The sequence below is a fragment of the Danio aesculapii genome, chromosome 20, assembly GCF_903798145.1.
Source record: "Danio aesculapii chromosome 20, fDanAes4.1, whole genome shotgun sequence".
NCBI classification, from domain to species: Eukaryota; Metazoa; Chordata; class Actinopteri; order Cypriniformes; family Danionidae; genus Danio; species Danio aesculapii.
Genome location: NC_079454.1, coordinates 23,848,062 through 23,867,747, shown reverse-complemented (window position 1 = coordinate 23,867,747; position 19,686 = coordinate 23,848,062). Strand labels below are relative to the sequence as shown.

The 19,686-nt window shown below is 36.4% G+C and overlaps 1 protein-coding gene across 1 annotated transcript in view; it reads left to right on the top strand.

Moving 5' to 3' along the window:
- fip1l1a (FIP1 like 1a (S. cerevisiae)) overlaps positions 1 to 19,686 on the top strand; it is a 66,142-nt gene that overhangs the window by 9,945 nt on the left and 36,511 nt on the right. The window contains exons 3-10 of the mRNA XM_056481671.1: positions 1,564 to 1,609; positions 1,720 to 1,793; positions 1,942 to 1,991; positions 4,351 to 4,443; positions 4,541 to 4,668; positions 10,521 to 10,561; positions 17,818 to 17,917; positions 19,163 to 19,301. Coding sequence (XP_056337646.1) covers positions 1,564 to 1,609; positions 1,720 to 1,793; positions 1,942 to 1,991; positions 4,351 to 4,443; positions 4,541 to 4,668; positions 10,521 to 10,561; positions 17,818 to 17,917; positions 19,163 to 19,301 — 671 coding nt within the window. The remainder of the gene's footprint in view (positions 1 to 1,563; positions 1,610 to 1,719; positions 1,794 to 1,941; positions 1,992 to 4,350; positions 4,444 to 4,540; positions 4,669 to 10,520; positions 10,562 to 17,817; positions 17,918 to 19,162; positions 19,302 to 19,686) is intronic.

Sequence of the window (19,686 nt, the reverse complement as noted above, 5' to 3'; positions counted from 1 at the left end):
TATATATATATATATATATATATATATATATATATATATATATATATATATATATATATATATATATATATATATATATATATATATATAATATATATATATATATATATATATTATAAATACAAAGCAAATATTTATTATTAAAATAAAGTATTATTGTTATTATACAATTATTATTCTAAATAATCTTAAATGTAACTACAAAACAATGTTTAGACACAACTGGAGTGATTTGCTAAGATCATTTAAGAAATCTTTTGCATGAATATTAATTTCATTTGAGTGAAATTCTGTAGACAATTCAATAGAATACAAAAAAGATGTTTTATAGAATTATCTGTTGTCTTAGACTTGACACATGGCAGAGAATTAGGTTTATTAAGTCTTACCTCCCTGACTCCTCATCCCTCCTTTTTGCTTCAAACAATAAAATCTATCAGGAGGCATGCCTAGTAAGATCAAACTTTAGATTTAAACTTTAGTTTTGTTGACTTGCAAAACAGAAAAACGGCTGTTCGCCGGTTTTACAATGCATGAGCGGCGTGTGAGCAGCAAGTTTTTGTTGCGTGCACGTTAACTACTGGGACTCGCACCGGGAGAAGAGCAGCGCGTGCGAGAGGCGCGCGGGTTCTCTGCGCACACGCGAAGATGCATCAGTTTGATTTTTGAGTAAACTACGTTGCTTTCACCAGCGTTGGTTTGGTCGCACATAGAGAATAATGTCTTTATTTCGGAATTACCACTCTTAATAAATATACTTGCATATGAAGTAAATCATATCTCAAAGCATTTACTGGGGCACTGGCGATTTTTACTGCAGCACGAGCCCAAGTAAATTGGGTTTAGCGACGCCCCTGCAGAACACCCTAGCAACCGCCTTGCAACACCTTAGCAATGACTCCGAACACCCCAGCAATGCCTTGGCAACCACTCAGAAAACCCTATCAACCACCTAGCAAGAAACATGCCTATCCATATTAGAAACATAATAACATATGTACTTATCTGTCTAATGTCACTGTTTCAAACCTCTTAAAAACTTATTTACACTTATAAAACTACTTCAAACTTCCAGACTAGGCTTTCTCAAGCCACCATAAAGTTTGTCTACGAACTTTTCTTTTATAGTTTAATATATAAAACTCATTTTTGATGCTTTAAACCACTTTTATATAATAAAAACCCTTTCCTATATAATAAAAATCCTTAAATAATTTTGTTGTTTTAAATTTCCCTCATATAATTGTTTTTAATTGTCCCATATTTGTTTTTATATTTTCTCAAAATTAATTGTAATATTGTAATTTGAATAAAGTCTGATGCTGATGTAGCATTATTTTTGTATTTCATTCAAATGCTTGCACTACAAAAATGTTCACACCATTTTGTTTTATCCAGTGTATCAAATTAATTTGCATACTATTGAACTCATTTGTGTTTATTTGTTAAATCAAATCCATATATTTCCGCTCGTCACTTTTTTCCTCTTTATTTTTTATTTAATAACTTGCATCATTGTATAATCTAATGTATCAATTACAAACCTAAATCTCTCTTCTGCAGTGCTCTGATTGGTGATGTGGATGGTGTCAATGGAGTGTGTTACCAGGTACTTAAGCAAAGCACATTTTGAAATCGCATTTATTTCCTTAACCTTTATAATGTAGTGAATTCATTTGACATTCTCAAAACAACCATTTTGTTTTTCCCTCCTCAAAGGACAGTGACTCAGACAGTGACGATGATGTCTGTGTGACCATCGGTGACATTAAAACAGGCGCATCTCAGGGCTCGTGAGTAATTCAGTCAGAGGTTTTACTAACTGTAGTAGTAACTGTATGTCACCGTGGCACAATTTCTCACGTGATTTAGAGATACTGAACGTGTCTTAACGTATTCTTGGTGTTATAAGTTGCAATAATGATGTGGTTTGATGTGCAGGTCATTTGGTTCCGGGTCCATCAATCTGAACCTAAAATCCTCTGCATCAGGTAATAAAGTGCAGGTAATTAGTCTGTTAAACTGATATTCAGTTCAATTTAGTACAAACGATTTCACTACCATAAACCTATGGATATAGGGATATTTTTTTCATTTATTAGTTTGTTTGTTTGTCATGTAATTATTTTCTCCAATACATTACTTAATGCACTCTGTATGTAGAAGATAGAACATTTATGCTCATGATATACAGTTATGATTGAAGCATATATACATTTTTGAACTGGATGATGTTTAATCCATTTACCATCTGTCTTGTAAACGTCTCTTAGTTGAAATATCATATTCATCACAATACTAAATACAAAAATAACATTAAGTTTTCATGAATCATCTTATTTTGTTAAAATTATGAATATTTGACACTTTCTGCAGGGTGTAAATAAACTTATGAACAGAACTGTTGTTTAGGATGCTTTAACAAATGAGATGTATAGTAGATGATGACTACTACTGTACATGTTCACAGTTTCTAGGTAAATGGCACTATTGGCACTGTTTTTTCCCTCCATTTTAGTCTGACTGACTTAAATTACTCTAAATTAATTCTAATTTTAAATCTCTGTGTGTGTGTGTGTGTGTGTGTGTGTGTGTGTGTGTGTGTGTGTGTGTGTGTGTGTGTGTGTGTGCGCGCGAGTGCGTTCGTGCGTGTGTGTGTTAGAAAATGACCAATTGGTGTTTATATTAGTTATTTCAAATTCTTCACACAAAAACACTAAATTAATCATCATTCGTTCACCTTCAGGTGGTTCCAAACCTTAATGAGTTAATTTTACCATTGAACACAAAAAGGAGATATTTTGAAGAATGTTGGGAACCAGTAGCCATAGAGATGCATCATAGGATAGCATTCATATTTTTAAATGGAAGTCAGTGGCTATCAGTTACCATCATCCTTCAGAATTTCTTTTTTGTTTTCATCAAAACAAGTAGAGAGCGATTTAACCATTTTTGGGGGTGAACAAATTGGGTGGGCATTAAAGGGGTGGCGCTTGAGTGGTTTAGGTTCTATCTGGAAGGGCGGACGTTTAGCGTCAACATTGGGGATCATGTCTCTTCCCCTGCCCCTCTGTTGCATGGGGTCCAACAGGACTCAGTATTTGGCCCTCTTCTTTTTTTCTTTCTATCTGCTCCCCTTCGGGTCAATAATTAGGAGGCATGGCCTGTCTTTCCACCAGTATGCTGATGATACCCAGATCTAGGTCCTTATAAGAAAAAGTGAGACTGTTGGATCACTGCTCCAGTGTCTAGATGGCGTAAAGTCCTGGATGGCTCATAATTTTTTTTAAGCGTCAATGAAAAGAAAATGGAAGTCATGGTTATTGATACTACTGTGACTTCCACAGTTGATTTGAGTGACCTAGTACAGCACATCACAGCAAATCTTGTGGTTAAACTCGATCCTGACTTAAAGTTGAACAACCAAATACTGGTCAAGGCAAGCTTTTTCCAGCTTAGACAACTGAGGAAAATTAAAGCCATTTCTGTCAAGACAACAATTTGAAACTGTAATCCATGCCTTTGTCACTACCCGCCTGGATTACTGTAACTCACTTTACATAGGGATAAAGGGGTCTTCTGTGGCCAGTCTACAGCTGATGCAAAATGCTGCAGCACGTCTGTAAACAGGGAGTTGTAAGTTTAACCATATCACTCCGATTTTATCCACACTTCACTGGTTACCTGTACAATATAGAATTCATTGTAAAATTCTTTTGTTTGTCTTCAGATTCTTAAATGTTCTGCCCCACACTACATATCTGAACTGCTACACCCCTATATACTGTCGCATGTTCTTAGATCAGCAGATCAGCTGCTTCTTACATCAGGCAGGCCCCCTCGCTGTCTCTATTCAAATCACATCTCAAAACCTACCTTTTCTCCTTGGCCTTTGTCACCTGATCTGATATCTGTTGAACAGTATGAATGTAAGCCTATGCGTGCAGTTGTTTTACTACTTGAGATGTACTGTATACTATGTGTTATGTGTGGTTAGTGTTTTAATTTTCATTTTACTGTTCAGCACTTTGGTCTGCTGCTCGGTGGTTGTAAAGTGCTTTATAAGTAAAGATGAATGAATGAATGAAAGTGAACTATTAATTTATTAGTTAAATAAAAATAAATATGTTAAAATTAAAGTAATCTTTGGTAATCAAAAATATTTAATTATCACCCATTTCTTATGCACTTGTATAGTCCCTGTATATACATTATTAAATACCTTCCTGAAGAAAGCATTCATTTTAAACCAGCCAGACCAGTGCAGCTGAGAATCCTTCTCTGGTATTGGTTTGATCTCAGTGTGTGTGTGCAAATCTACCCTATAACATCTTATCTACTCTGAGTCAGGCTCCAAATCCAGAGGGCTGGATGTCGATGCTGAAGGCGCTGTCCTGCAGGTGGATGTGGAGTCGTTTGAGGAGAAGCCGTGGAGGAAACCAGGTGTGTTTTAAAGTGTGTGTGCGCTAATGAATCCATAAATTAAAAAGCACCTTTCTCAAGTACACTCTTAAACAGTGCATGTTGTGTATAAACGCAGGTGCGGATCTGTCTGACTACTTTAACTACGGTTTTAATGAGGACTCCTGGAAGGTGTACTGTGACAAACAGAGACGACTGCGCATGAGCCTGGAGATCCTGAGCCTGGGGTCGTCCAACAAGATAACGGTATTTCTAGTACATCTAAAATATGCCCTCACTTCTCTCATGACGATTCATGTTGATGGTGATAATGAGTTGCTACAGGGCATTGATTAACTCTGTTGCAAAGCCTAGTGAGCGGCTTTACTTCTTTTATAGCCAACTGTGTAAAGTGCATCCAAGTTACAGCCTTATTCCAAAATGGATTAAATTCATTTATTTCCTCAAAATTCTACACACAACGACCCCATAATGACAATGTGAAAAAATATTTTTTGAAATTGTCTGAGCCTGTCTGAGCCCTAGCGTTCTTCTGTGGAGAGGAGAACCTTACAGAAGGACAACCATCTGTGCAGCAATTCACCAATCAGGGGCTTCATGTATGAAGACTTGCATTGAATTCATACTAAAACATTGCGTACAGATAAAGCTGTAAATGTGCGTACGCAGTAAAAAATTCATATGTATGAAACACTGCGTATGCTGAATCCCACGCATATTCTCTTTGTACATCCGAATTAACGTGAAACTGAGTGCACGTGCACGAGCGCAAAACCCCTCCCTGTCTCCTCCCCCTAATAAATATGGTAATGACTGTACTTTGGCAAAAGCAAATGAAAAAGCAATGGCAAAAGCAAGTAAAAAGAGAAACTTTGAACAGAATGTGAATTGGAGGTGCTCCTTTTGGAGGTAGACCAGAGAAAAACGGTGTTATTTGCAAGTTTGTCCTCCAGAATTAATAACAAAAGAAAAAAATAGAATGGGAGAGTTTAGCTGAAACATCGAGAGTTTATCTGAAACATTTAGGTCTGAACAACGCACTGCGAGTGAATTCAAAAAGAAATGGTCCACTGTCAAGGTGTAAAATTTTATTGTGTCTATTTAGGCTAAGTGCAAATAGCACACCTCGTAGGAATAAGCTAGTTGAGTGATTCTCGCCCATCACCGTTTGATTGACAGAGATAACATAACTAAAGAAAGCGGTTCACAGGAGCGTGAGTGGCAGAGCTCGTAAAGTGCATGGCCACATGTTTTGACACAATCGCTCATGAACTCGGTTCGAATCCAGCGTCTGATGAACTCATTCTTCTTTTTTCCCCACTACATATCAGATTTTGCCTACTCTTCATCACGAGGAAGACAAGTAGGAATCATTAATAAGTGTGTGTATTATGTAAGTGCACTTGAGCATCACATATTATTTGCACATTTATTGAATGGAAATGTTTCTGATTCACGTATGCAAATTGCGCTTTAATGTTTTAATGCTGGTCAACTGCATGGTATGGAAACCTTAAATACCTGCTAGACATGCGGATGATCCCGTCCATACAGCTGCCATTGCATGGTTCAAAGATAATTTGTAGTGTGCAATTTAACACGATTGCCTCCAGGAGTCGCCAATGCAAATAAAACAAACACACACTAGAAATGCTCGTACGCCAGACATGAAGTTGGTGTAGACCAACGCACATTCTCACGTTCATTTCATCGTTAGTAATTCAAACGTGAGCGTGAAATCTGGCGTAGGCAATGTTTTTGTGCGTACGCAGCGTTGATACATGAGGCCCCAGGGCTGTATGGTAGAGTGGCCAGACAGAAACCACTCCCCGCCTGGAATTTGCCAAAAGGCATCTGAAGGACTTTCAGACCATAAGAAACAAAATTCTCTGATTTGATGAGGCTAAAATTGTACTCTTTGGAGTGAATGCCAGGCATTACGTTTGGAGAAAACCAGGCACCACTCATCACCAGGCTAATGGTAAAATGTACAGGGACATCCTGAATTAAAACCTGTTTCAGAGTGCTCTTGACCTCAGACTGGAGCGACGGTTGATCTTCCAGCAGGACAATGACCAAAAGCACACTGCCAAAATATCAATGGAGTGACTTCACAACAACTCAGTGAATGTCCTTCAGTGGCCCAGCAAGAGCCCAGACCTGAATCCTATTGAACATCTCTAGAGAAATATGAAAATGGCTGTAAACCGTCGCTTCCCATCCAACCTGATAGAGCTTGAGAGGTACTGCAAAGAGGAATGGGCAAAAATTCCCAAAGACAGGTGTGCCAAGCCAGGTGTGGCATCATATTCAAAAAGACTTGAGGCTGTGATTGGTGCCAAAGGTGCATCAACAAAGTATTGAGCAAAGGCTGTGAATACTTCTGTACGTGATTTTTCAGGTTTTTTTTTATTTTTAATAAACACAGCACATTTTTTCACATTGTCCTTATGGGGTATTGTGTGTAGAATGTTGAGGAAATAAATGAATTCAATCCATTTTGGAATAAGGCTGTAACATAAGAAATGTGGAAAAAGTGAAGCGCTATAAATACTTTCCAGATGCACTGTACAAAGAGAGCTTCTAAAATGATTGTTCACTCAAAACTGAACATTTATTCACCCTTTACTTACCGTTGTTTCTTTTTTCTGTTCAATACAAAAGGAGATATTTTGAGGAGTGTTGGTAACTAGTATAGCCATTGCCATCCATTATAGGAACCAAAATACTATGGAAATCAATGTCTAACAGTTTCGAGCATTCTTCTAATGTTTAATTTTGTGTTTAGCAGAAAAAAGAAGCTCAGACTTGTTTAGATCAAGTGGATGGTAAGTAAATGAGGACAAAATAGAAAAAAAAAAGTGTAAAATATACTGTTAACTGTCATGAAACCTCTTAAGGGAAAGATTAGGAGTGCCCTACATAGGAGGCAACTCAATGCAGCACACAAAGTATGATGTGTTCATGTCCTCCTTTGAAGTTTGAATTTATAATTTGGAAGCTCATAATTGTAAGTGTAGGTGTCTTCAGACCATTTTGAAAAAATAAACATCTACAAAATGATGAGTATATTTAAAAATACACTTCAGATGTGTTTATGCATTTTTAATGATGTTATTCAGCTCATTATGACTGTACTATAAACTGAATTCTCTCATATTCGGTTAGTTGGACAATGTAAAGTAGTTTTTTGATTGCTTTTCCATTGTGAGTTAAAAAACATAATTTCAACAAATTTGTAGCTAATATAGAGGCCGCTTCATTTGGACGTGACATTTTTTTCTCAATAATGCCACTAAGAGAGAAACTCGTCAAATTTGTGTTTACTTTCATATGCACTCGACTCGTTATTCTCCTCTTACCGACATGACTTGAAAGCATCCAGGATACTTGACCTGCAATTGATTTCTGTGGATTGATGTTAGAATCAAGGCTTGACATCAACACACACCAAATGTAGGTGGATTTCAGCAGTGGTGTGTAACACTATCAACCCCGCTGTTTGATTATTTTTTTTTTATACTCTAACTGCAATCTGCAATTTTTATTTATTTATTTTTGGATTTTTTTCAACCCTTTGAAAGAGAATTATTCTCACCCAACTAGAAAAGAAACCAGAATAAAACATCAACCCAGAGATGCACTGAAGTGTTTGCAGGAATGATTCTGATATTTTTCACATTTATTGTAAATGTAATAATGGATAATGTGTGCCATTAACAGTAAAAAGGTTGAGTTTTCTGAAGGAGTAGTCAAAACAAATGGGCACAACCGCCCACAGAAACTCACAGAACAACCATATTTTGGTGAGGTTGTGCTTTTTAATTACTTATAATATATAGCCTGCTAGTTAATCAGTACAGACCAAGTGCTGTTTTTCGATTAGTCAATAGCTATGTTTCCATCCACCTATTTTAAGGTGTTAAAAACTGTTGATGGAAACGCCATGATGCGCATACTTTTTGAGTAACTGAGTAGGATCAAATTTTTATTCGATAAGAAAAGATGCGCATAAACTACGATGGAAACCCTTTTACCGCACAAATTTCAGTATGCGCATTAAAAAAGGTCATGTTATTTTGTTATAGGAGATCATGTGATGATCAAAATGTGCGTAAATGGACAAACCAGCAGGCTGAACACACTGTAAAACATCTGAAATGTTGTTTTGGTCATTCTAAAACACCTTACAGTTTAAGTATAAGTGTTATTATATTAATGACCTCCAGAATCAAGAGCGTCTGTGCTTCACGTCTGACAAACGCCGCCGCACGTTTACTGCGTGTCAGGAATGCCTTCTGAGGCGCAAGTCATTAATTAGATGAAGAAAAGATTGACGCAGCTTCTCCTACTGCAGCAAATTCAGTTTTTACTGTTGATATTTGGCGCCAGTTAATCAGGAAGTGACGATGGAATGGATGGAAACGCTGCTTTATTCGCACGTCTTCAATGCGATAATCCAGTTTTGCGCATAAAGTTTATTCGCACTTTTGGATGGAAACATAGCTAATGAGTTGTTAATATTATGTGGGTCACATTATAAATACAATATGGTCAATGTTGGCTGTTTTTGCTCTGTTTTGTCCTTTAAAATGGTTGAACAAGTACAGTGCATTCGGAAAGTATTCATAGCGCTTCACTTTTTCCAAATTTTTTTATGTTCCAGTTTTATTCCAAAATGGATTAAATTTATTTATTTCCTCAACTTTACACACAATACCTGATATGGTAATGATAATGTGAAAAAAGAGTTGCAAAAAATTGCAAAAATGTTTTTATTAAAAATAAAAAAACCTGAAAAATCACATGTACATTGAGCTCAGGTACATTCTGTTTCCACTGATCTTTCTTGAGATGTTTCAGCAGCTTAATTGGAGTTCACCTGTGGTAAATTTAGTTGATTGGACATGATTTGAATAGGCATACACCTGTCTATATGAGGTCCCAGGGTTGACAGTGCATGTCAAAGCACAAACCAAGCATGAAGACAAAGGAATTGTCTGCAGACCTCCGAGACAGGATAGTCTCGAGGCACAAGGCTGGGGAAGGTTGCAGAAAAATTTCTGCTGCTCTGAAAGTTCCAATAAGCAGAGTGGCCTCCATCATCCGTAAGCGGAAGATGTGGAAGTCTAAGCTGAGTAATCGGGGGAGAAGGGCCTTAGTCAGGGAGGTGTGCCCCATCGCTTCCCATCCGGCATGATAGAGCTTGAGAAGTATTGAAAAGAGGAAAAGGCAAAAATTGCCAAAGACAGGTGTGCTAAGCTTGTGGCATCATATTCAAAAAGACTTGAGACTGTGATTTCTGCCAAAGGTGCATCAACAAAATATTGAGAAAAGGCGATATATATATATATATATATATATATATATATATATATATATATATATATATATATATATATATATAAATTTGCAGCAATTTCAAGAAATCTTTTGTGTGTAGAATTTTGAGGAAATAAATAAATTTAATCCATTTTGCAATGAGGCATAAAAAATGTGGAAAAGTGAAGCGCTATGAATACTTTCCGGATGCACTGTATAACAGCAGAACAGTTTCATATATTCAAGCAACACAGTGAAGTGTTTTGTTACTGAATGTGTTTTTCTGTTTCCAAAGATTCATGTAAATCATTGATTCATTTTTAAAAACTGGCACTTGATTTATTATTGAGTGTCGAATCAGATATTGTGTGTTATCACCAGCCACTGTGGCTAGTGTTTTTACAAAGTTTCTTGTCAGCCAGTGACTTTAAGAGTTATTATGCTCAATCTAAAACATGGTAAAATCTAAATCTTACTTTTTTCAGTTAGTTTCACTTAATGTAAGACAACACTATTGTTGTTACCAATTAAATTAATGTGTTGATGTCAAAAAATTTGTATTGAGAAAATTTTTTAATCAATATTACTTGGTATGCCAAGCCTTGTTACCATTGAGCCCAATAAGCTTTAAAGGATTATTATACATGGCTTGATTTGGCAAAATATAAAGAAAATTTTTTTGCATCATGCAGCAGATAGATTAGGAGGCTCTTGCAATTGTGGAGTACTGTGTATGTGCATATACATTTATTTCCCCTTTTCTTCTTTCTCTTCAGGTGCATCAGAGCTCTAATGATCTGTCAGATTATTCATCCAGGTGCGTACATCGACTCTACAGCAAACATATCAGTATTAATCACACAAATGAATACAGATATTATACACCATTTTCCTAAAATTGTATCAGGGAGAGTAAATTACAATTCATTTTATTTTTGTGATTTATTTATAAATTTGTTATCTATTTAATTATTTTTGATGAACTGGTTCTAGAAAATGTTGACATAAACCAACATTTGGCCGTAGAATGGTTTGGATTGAGTCCTAAAACTATTTTAAAGGTATTCTTAGAGTATTCCTTGTGTTTTCCTAGCAATAGAGTGAATGTGAGTGTCTTACATCATTACTTATTTTTAGGCACTGGGGTATGATATATATTAGCTGAATATAAAATACCATTTAAATTGGTTGAACTGGTCTTGAGAGTATGCCAGTGGAACACAGAAGGACATTCATGCTTTTTTATATTTACAGTGAAAAACAATAGCTGTGTCTTTTTTCAGAGGCTGCATCCTCTGAAAGATGCATTCGAAGTGCGCTGCGTCATAGCGGCGCGACAAAGGTATCTCATTTCAAAAAAATTTGAAGGCTCCTTCAAACACAGCCTCAAAATGCATCCTTCGTTTCCTAGGTAATGAAGGACACAACCGGTGGATCCTTCGCTGCCTCAAACGTCCCAAGATTCATTGCGGGCTGATAACGGCTGGAAGTTTTTTAAAGAAAACTTTGGTTTAAATGTATGAATTAGGTTTATTTTACTTGGATATCTAAACACGTTAAAAAAAACAAAGAGTATGACATGTCTGACTAAAGATTGATTTCATAGACAGTTTACATTGTTATGTGTACATGTATGGATCAAAGGTACTATATTTCCATCTTCTGTGTACCTTGTTTTGCCTTCAGATCTCTTAAAATAAATTTTAAAGAGCCCATATTATACATTAAAAAGGGTCATATTTTAGTTATATGGGTCTCCAACAACATACTTACATGCATGCAGGGTCAAAAAACACATTCATGGTCTTACAATATGAATTTATTTTTACCTAATTATCCCAGCGACTCCCAAATGAATCGTTCAGCGATTCATTTGTTCCCAAACCCCCCCTTAGCGCAATGCTAATCTGCGCTGATTGGACTGATGACAGTCTGTTGTGATTGGTAGACAGCGTTCAGCGCGACACAGTAAAATGCCCAGCGTGTTTTGTCAAGCCCCCGGGTCCCCAACATTGGTATAGGATCCGATCGCAGCGGACGCCCGAAACACGGTTAATAGTAAACTTACTCAACAGTGTTATTCAGACACCTTACCACCAAAAGCAGTGTAGTTAAACACCAGCATATTAACTATGACACACATTCAGTATTAATCCACACAGCAGCAAAAGCTAAACTATTCTAAACCTTGACCACCGCACGACTGTAGGATCAGCTGACGGTGGCCACAGCAACAACAAACAGCAGTGGAAGGCGAGCTCACAAACGCATTTAAATCCGTAAACAAAGCAGCACGCGTCGCGTTTTCAACATTGCATTAGACGCGATATGAGAATATAAAGAGTTAAACTGATATAGTACAAGCTGTTACAAGTAACAAAACACAATTAAATACATCATTTGCAAGCTAGAGAGAACAAGGAGACGGCCATTTACTTATTATGAAATGTGTCGTGGACCAGGTCTGATTTCATTAATTACCTTTCATTTTGAAGCCCCTTCTCAGCTGTAGATCATTTCTATTTGCAATCATTGCTGTGGCACCTCTTGCATGAAGTGTTATATGTTCTCAGGGCTTACCTGTACTCTGCTTTGCACAACAATCACATCCCCAGTTGGGGGGTTGTAGTGCTCACCAGAGCTCCTCAGTGTGCAGCAGCCTGCCTTTGTTTGACATTGTGCCTAATAAACTGGCCTTATTTTGCACTCACCCCTGGTGTATTGTCCGTCCATTCATCTCACAAGTCTCATACATCAGTAGTCTTTTCTGATTATTCCTTTAACAAAGGAATGAATCGCCCATTGTAAGCATGTAGATTGCTGAATCACTCATTTCCCTCACACTTCCACTAATATCCAGGTAAGCACAGCACCTTCATGACTCATGATGACTTCAGGATCTGTTTGTATTTGCTGCTGTGTTAGTGCGTGGGGCAGCAGGTTTAAACTTTCCCAGGTTTGTGCAAGCAACAATTGGCAGGGCTTATGTTTCATAGCCATGTCAATCCGAAACAGCTAAAGACTCTTTTAGAAGATGATTCATTCTAACCACTATGAGTCGACTCTTTTTTTAGATAAATCAATAGTTTTAAAAACGGTCCACTTTTAGATTTAAGCCTTATATTTCACTTCACTTAGAGCTGTGTTACACACTACATGGAAGGTCATTTTCAAAAACCCACAATAGGCGCTCTTTAAAATCACTTAGAAAAAAAGTCATTACAAAGTTTACCAGCGCTTATTAACAGCAGCGGTTATTGTTGTCTGATGATGAGATCCGTCCTCTTTAGGCTAGATAGTCTCTTTTCAAAACGCTCGGTTCGGCCTGTGTGGACTTCGAAGGACTCACCATTGAAGTCTGCATCCTTCGGACTCGGAGGATGCAGCTTCTGAAATGAGACACAGCTTATATCAAATGTATAATGAAGAAGTTAAATTAGTGTACCTGGTTGTGTTTTCAGCATTTTTGTACTTAAACCATCACGTGCATTAGAGTTGTTTGGTGTAAGGCCAGTGTAGGATACTTAATGGCCGCCTATTTACTACTCCTTCCAAGTAACAGCATCATTATGTGATAATGGCTTTCTGCTGTTGTCCTAAATGTTCCATACGGACGTTATCATCCCTGTTTACACCGGTCTTATTTAAATTTTTTACTCCCTCATGATTTCTATCAGCTCTTGTTTTCTGTTTTCTCTGAAGAAAACATCCTGACTGTTGAAACCTTCTAATATTTCACTAGTTCTTCTCAATAAGACACAACACAAATACACACACACATCACGATGTAGTGCTGGTGGTCCAGACTGCCTTCGGTCCTGGGCAGGAGTTAGCGGGGGTGATTTTTAATCAGCCGTTCCTTGAACCTCTCCTCGATCAGTTGAAGGTTACGCTTCGCTCAGGGGGACGTGTATGAACCGGAGCATTCAAGGGTAAAGCAACAGTCCGGCTTTCATTATTACACATACACGCACAGACAGGATGCAGAAGTCAGTCACAGTACACCCGTTTAAACAGAGCATGAGGTGGCATTTTCAGAATCAAACAGGCCTCGACAGAGATTGTCATTCGATATTGTTCAGCTCCATTAAAATGCAATGGTTTTGCACAGAATAAAGAGTTCACTTGAGTTCATGTGCTTATTCAGGTACAGCTTGACTGCATGAATGGGACATTCATTAAAGTTGATAAGAACTGAACATTCACCCTATGTTCTAAACGTATGTTATTGACTATTGTGAAGTATTCATAACTTCCATTACAATTAAAAAAGAATTAAAGGGGCGGTTCACCCACATTTCTCACTATTTGCACAGTGTCATGTGGTTCCAAACCATCATGAATGTATTTCCTCTGTTGAACACAAAAGAAGATACTTTGAAGAATGTTGAAAACCTATAAACATTGACAGCCATTGTAGCAAAAACAAGTACAATGAAAGTCATTGGTTACAGATTTTTAGCTTTTAAAAAAAATGTATTTTGTGTTTGAGGGTGTATAAACGAAGACAATTTAAATATTTTAGTGAACTTTTCATTTAACCTCATCATTTTATAAAAAAAAAATGTCATGTATGAATTTTCCGCGACTTTTAGATTTATGTATTTTGGATATCTCCAAGGGATAGTTTAGCCAAAAATTACAATTCTGTCATAATTCACTTAACTTCATGTCATCCCTAAGAAATCACTAACAAGTAAAAAAATGCATGTGGAAATGTGATTGGATAGTAATTTTATTCTTTTAAATATGCTCTTATGTGGTAAGCTACTATTAATTCTAGAAGAATTTTTAGGAAAAATCTAAATACATACAGTACAAAACGTGAAATGAAAATACTAAAAATAGAGCTGAATAATGAACTGTCATTGGAAAAATGAGATGTCTGGTCACCTTAATTTTTGAGCTGCATGAATATTAAAACTTTTGTTGTTTCCAATAAAATTAGTGTGCTGATGGTGAAAAAAATAGTATTGAAAACATAAAAAAATCAATATTACTTTATATGCCAAGCCTTAGTTTGCATTGAGCTCAATAAGCTTTAAGGATTATCATACATGGCTTGATTAGGCAAAATATAAAGATAGTTTATTTTGCTTCATGCAGCAGATAGATTAGGAGGCTCTTTATAGTAATCTACTATTATTTCAACTATATTCACATGATGGAAGCCTGCTAGATGAATTTGTAGGAAAAATTAAATCCATACAGTATAAATCGTGAAATCGAAACATCATTAAAAATAGAGCCGAATAGTCAACTGCAATTGGAAAAATGGGATGTCTGGTCACCCTAATTTTTGAGCTGCATGAATATTAGATCTGATGGTTTTTACTTGTGCTAACAAACAAGATTTCAAACTTAATATGAAAGTTAATTTCATGAAGTGTAAAAAAATGTAATGAGTGCACATTTAAATGGACATTTCACATCCAAAATTTTATTGTCTTTAACTTTTATTCACATTAATTTTGTTACAGAACTTGATGACTTTATTTTTTCTGTGAAATATAAAAAGATAGTTTTTGAAATTGACATATTTGTCAGTTGTACTTGGAGTTAAATTAATTAGTAGTTTAGTATTAGTGGTTCCAGTAATAATTCTTCAAAATAGAGTTGTCACAGTACCAACGTTTTATTAATCTCTTCCAATATCAGTAAAATTGAATGGTTCTCAGTAACAATTCCCATACTGTTACAATCAAGCAGCAGCCTCCCACTCTCCCTTGTGAAGCAAATATGGAAGTAACTGAAACTGCCATTCATAGAAATTCCGCTAGAAATTCATAGAAATTCCACTGTTAAAATGGACAACAGAAAAGAAGGTGGTTACAGCCTGGTACAAAGAACGATTTTGGTTCATGTAGCTAATATAACCCTTCATGGCAACTGTGAGGGGGTGAATTTTTTTTTTATAACTCATTTATTTCATTTATATCAAGTTATATCAAGTCTGCATAATTAAGAACGTGGCCATTTGAGTGACAGCTAAGTCTTTCTAGTTGCCGTCACTTCACCTCAGCTGATTCCGGCTGATTAGTCGCTGAGCTCGGCATGTACATCATATTTTTGTTTTGTTTTATGTGGCTATACATAGTCCGTTGCCTTTTGGAATTATTATCAGATGATATGGCATGCTGTGTGCACTTACTTGTGCTCACAAAGCATTCACGTGGCCTCCATTTCCCAGGTGAGGAAAATTATATACATATACCATCTTTATAAACAAATTTGTTTTATTGAAGATAAATTATCATTTATATTTTTCTTTAGACCTGTAATGTATTCCAGAATCTGACAGATTGATTAGCTGTAGGCTCTAGAACAGTCATCTGAAACTTTGCTATACAGTGTTATGCCTGGATTTCATAAATAGCCTTGCATTTACTAACACAGACTATATTAGAAGTGTTTGGAAGTAATTCGCATTTTCCTCGTGTAGAAAAACGTCATAATGCTTAGTCGCTCAATGTATTACAGCAGTGTTTTTAAAAGTCTAAACACTTTATTGATATAGTGTTCAACCAAGTACATGTGGTCAGAACACAAACGAGTCGCAAGTAAAGAAGTATTAAGCATTTCTCCCAAAGAAAAACCTGTCTAAGCAAAATGCTCACGCTCCGCCTCATGGTCCTTGTTTGGTATCCCCCGGTTGGTGCGATGACACAAACAAAATGGCAACAGGTGGCCACACCTACTTGTACCTTCATTTGCGTTCTTCAGAAATCTATGGGTGGCATCACGGATACTACGTCCATATCTTTTACAGTTTATGGTTACAATGCAAAACTAATGTAAATATATTTATAGATAAGTTTTTTTTATGTAATTATTTGAAAATAAATATCTAAAATAACGCAGTGTGATTGTGTTTAGCAGTGTTGATCATTGTTACCAGTGTAAACAGAAAGCATGGACACTCTTGACAGTAAGATACACATCCTCCTAACAATTCAATTCAATTCACCTTTATTTCTATAGCGCTTTTACAATGTAGATTGTATAAAAGCCGCTTCCCATAGAAGATAATAGATATTTAAAATAGTGTCAGTTCAGTTTTCAGAGTTTAAATTCAGTTCAGTTTAGCTCAGTTCAGTGTGGTTTAATATTCACTGCTGAGAGTCCAAACACTGAAGAGCAAATCCATCACTGCACAGCTCTACAAGTCCCGAACCATGCAAGCCAGTGGCGACAGTGGCAAGGAAAAAACTTCACCAATTGGCAAAAGTGAAGGATAAAAAACCTCAGCGGGTACCAGATTACTGGAGAAATCCCTGATCCATAGCACCTTTAATTTAAATGAGTGTACCATAATGGAACCAAAATGCCAGTACTTTTGAGAACAGCATTTTTTGAGTGAACATTTATTTTATATTCACTGTGAGATTGATTAGAAATATAGAAAACATGTGATCAGATTGCACTGCAGAGCCAAGGCAGGACTGTGAATATTTATTGTCCTTTTTTTTCACATAGAATCATAAGAGTGTAATATGTAAACTCACTATTGTTTCTTCTGAAAGTAGACGAAACTCTTTAAGTGTGTTAGTTTCTTCCTCCATAGCTGAATTTGTCCTAAACTTCACCCATAGGACAGAAACGAAGAAAAAGACTTTTAGAGAGAACGTGACCATGTTGCTTAGAAGACTGCACTGTGGCCAATGTTACTATGCAGTATTAATGTTTCATTTGATGAATTTTTAGTGACTGAAATAGGTTAGTGCCTAGCTCATTTGTGCATCACTGAGAGGATTTGTAGCCTCGTTTCAGGGGACTTGAAGATTTATGAATGATGATGACTACCGCGGCGCACAAGTGTGCAAATGCTGCGTCTACATGAACTAAGAATATATTTGTGCACATGAGAGGAGATTTCCCAGATCAGCAGGAAAATAGCATTGACTGAGATTGTGTGTGCGTGCCAAGTGTCTTATAATGCAAAAAAAGACCAGCAATCTTTCATGTTCATTAAATGGCCTGCAGTGTGCAGCACACATTTTATCCTCTTGACTCACACATATGGACTCAACATAATGATCTGACTTTGATTTATGTGTGTGGGTGTGAATGCAGGAAGTCGAGCGGCTTGATCAATGTTATCGGTGGACATTCAGGGACCATCAGTCGAGTGGAAGGCAGAAGACGTCACGGCGCTGATGAAAATAACATCCAGGTGTGTTTTTGCATAAGTGATTGACACAAAATATAAACAGTCAGAGAATGGGGTTTTTAAACACCGGCCTTCCTCAGGGATGATTATTATCACCAATTTTATTTTCTATTTATATAAATGAAATAACTTGTGATGGTGAAAATTTAACACTAAAATAGATGCTAATGATACGGCATTGGTAGCGTAAATGATACTCAATCATACATGCAGTAATTACCTTAATTTTGTTAGTTCTATTTCAAGTTGGACAGAATATAAAGGGCTCATTATATGTAAGAATAAAGAAATGGGTTGTGGGAATAGCAACATATGAAACTCCTTTGTTAGTTTATGAGGAGGAAGTTGAACAGGTAGACTCTTTTAAATGTTTAGGTACAGATAGTGACTTTCAATTCTCCTTCGATAAACACTCGGGGAATGTTTTTAAAAGTTTCAGCAATGTTTAGGTTTGTTGAGAAAACCTTTAATGTTTGGTTTAAGTTTTAATATTGACTTAGACATTTTTGTTGTTGTATATAAATCACTCATTGAACACTTTAAATATTGTTGCCTGGTTTGTAGCAAGTATAATAATTGGTGAGAGACAAACACCTCTCATCAATTTATTTACTGCAGCGATGACAATAAAACCCTCTATTATTGTGAAAGACTTTTCCCATCCATCCCTTCAAGACTTCCAGCTGGTAGATGGAATAATTTCCCCTTAATGAGAAAAGACGATAGGAAATTTATTCCCGCTGCTATTGGTTTTTGTAATAGGTTCTTAAAATGAAATTTGTATTTCTGAATACAATTTGTGTGTGTATTTTTATTCATTGTATTTGCATTGTTGTGTGTGAGCCTTTGTAGGAATTTTATTATGTATCCGCTTTTGTGAGCAGACAATAATTTATTTATTTATTTGTTTAATTTAATTGATTTAAATTGAATTGAATTGCCCAAATTAGGGCCTGTGGGCCAAAGTTGGCCCCTGTTAAGCTTTATTTTGGCTCGCCGTCCCACCTGGGAAGAGAGGGTGAATGATGGGGAGGGTTTAGAGATTGTCAAATGTATTGTAACCATTTGTTTGTTTTATTGTTTAAAGCTAACTGAAATTAAATGTTAGCAAATAAATTAGAAAATTACCCATGTTAACTTTAATGTAATATAGTTTTTTTTACAGGTTTTTAGCTCTTCATATGAAATAGTTTTGGCAGCCCTGAGTAAAATGGGAGTAGTGATCTCATATTTCTGTGTGCATTTCAGGTTGTGTCAGAGAAATCCTCGGACACGGAGTTATCTTCCCCAAAGCTGTTGCCCTTCTTTCCTCCGAATATCCCACCTCCACCTTTCCCTCCTCCCTCCATCAGCAACACACCCCCTCTCATACCCCCACCACCACCCGGTAAGTGAGCACACTCATGGTGTCAGCAGAAATAGGACTGGCTGGTCCTCTGTAGTGACGTAGCAGCATGTGAATGCTACGACATTGCGGGTTTTTCTTCAGCTTGTCCTTGAGCAAAACTCTCACTTATAATAGTTCCAAAATTAAGCAGAACAAATCAGACACGGACACAGTCCTGCATATTAAACAGCATATTAAATGTAAATTAGATTATTCTCATAACTGTCGGGTCAAGCTTGATAATACTGTAATTAAATTAGAGAATTTTGTGTTTTATCTCAGAATATATTCACCTAATGTGTTATGTAATGGTTTACCTTTCAATAGTTTGGGATCCGATTTTTTTTTTTTCAAGAAATGTAAAAATTTTATTCAGCAATGATCC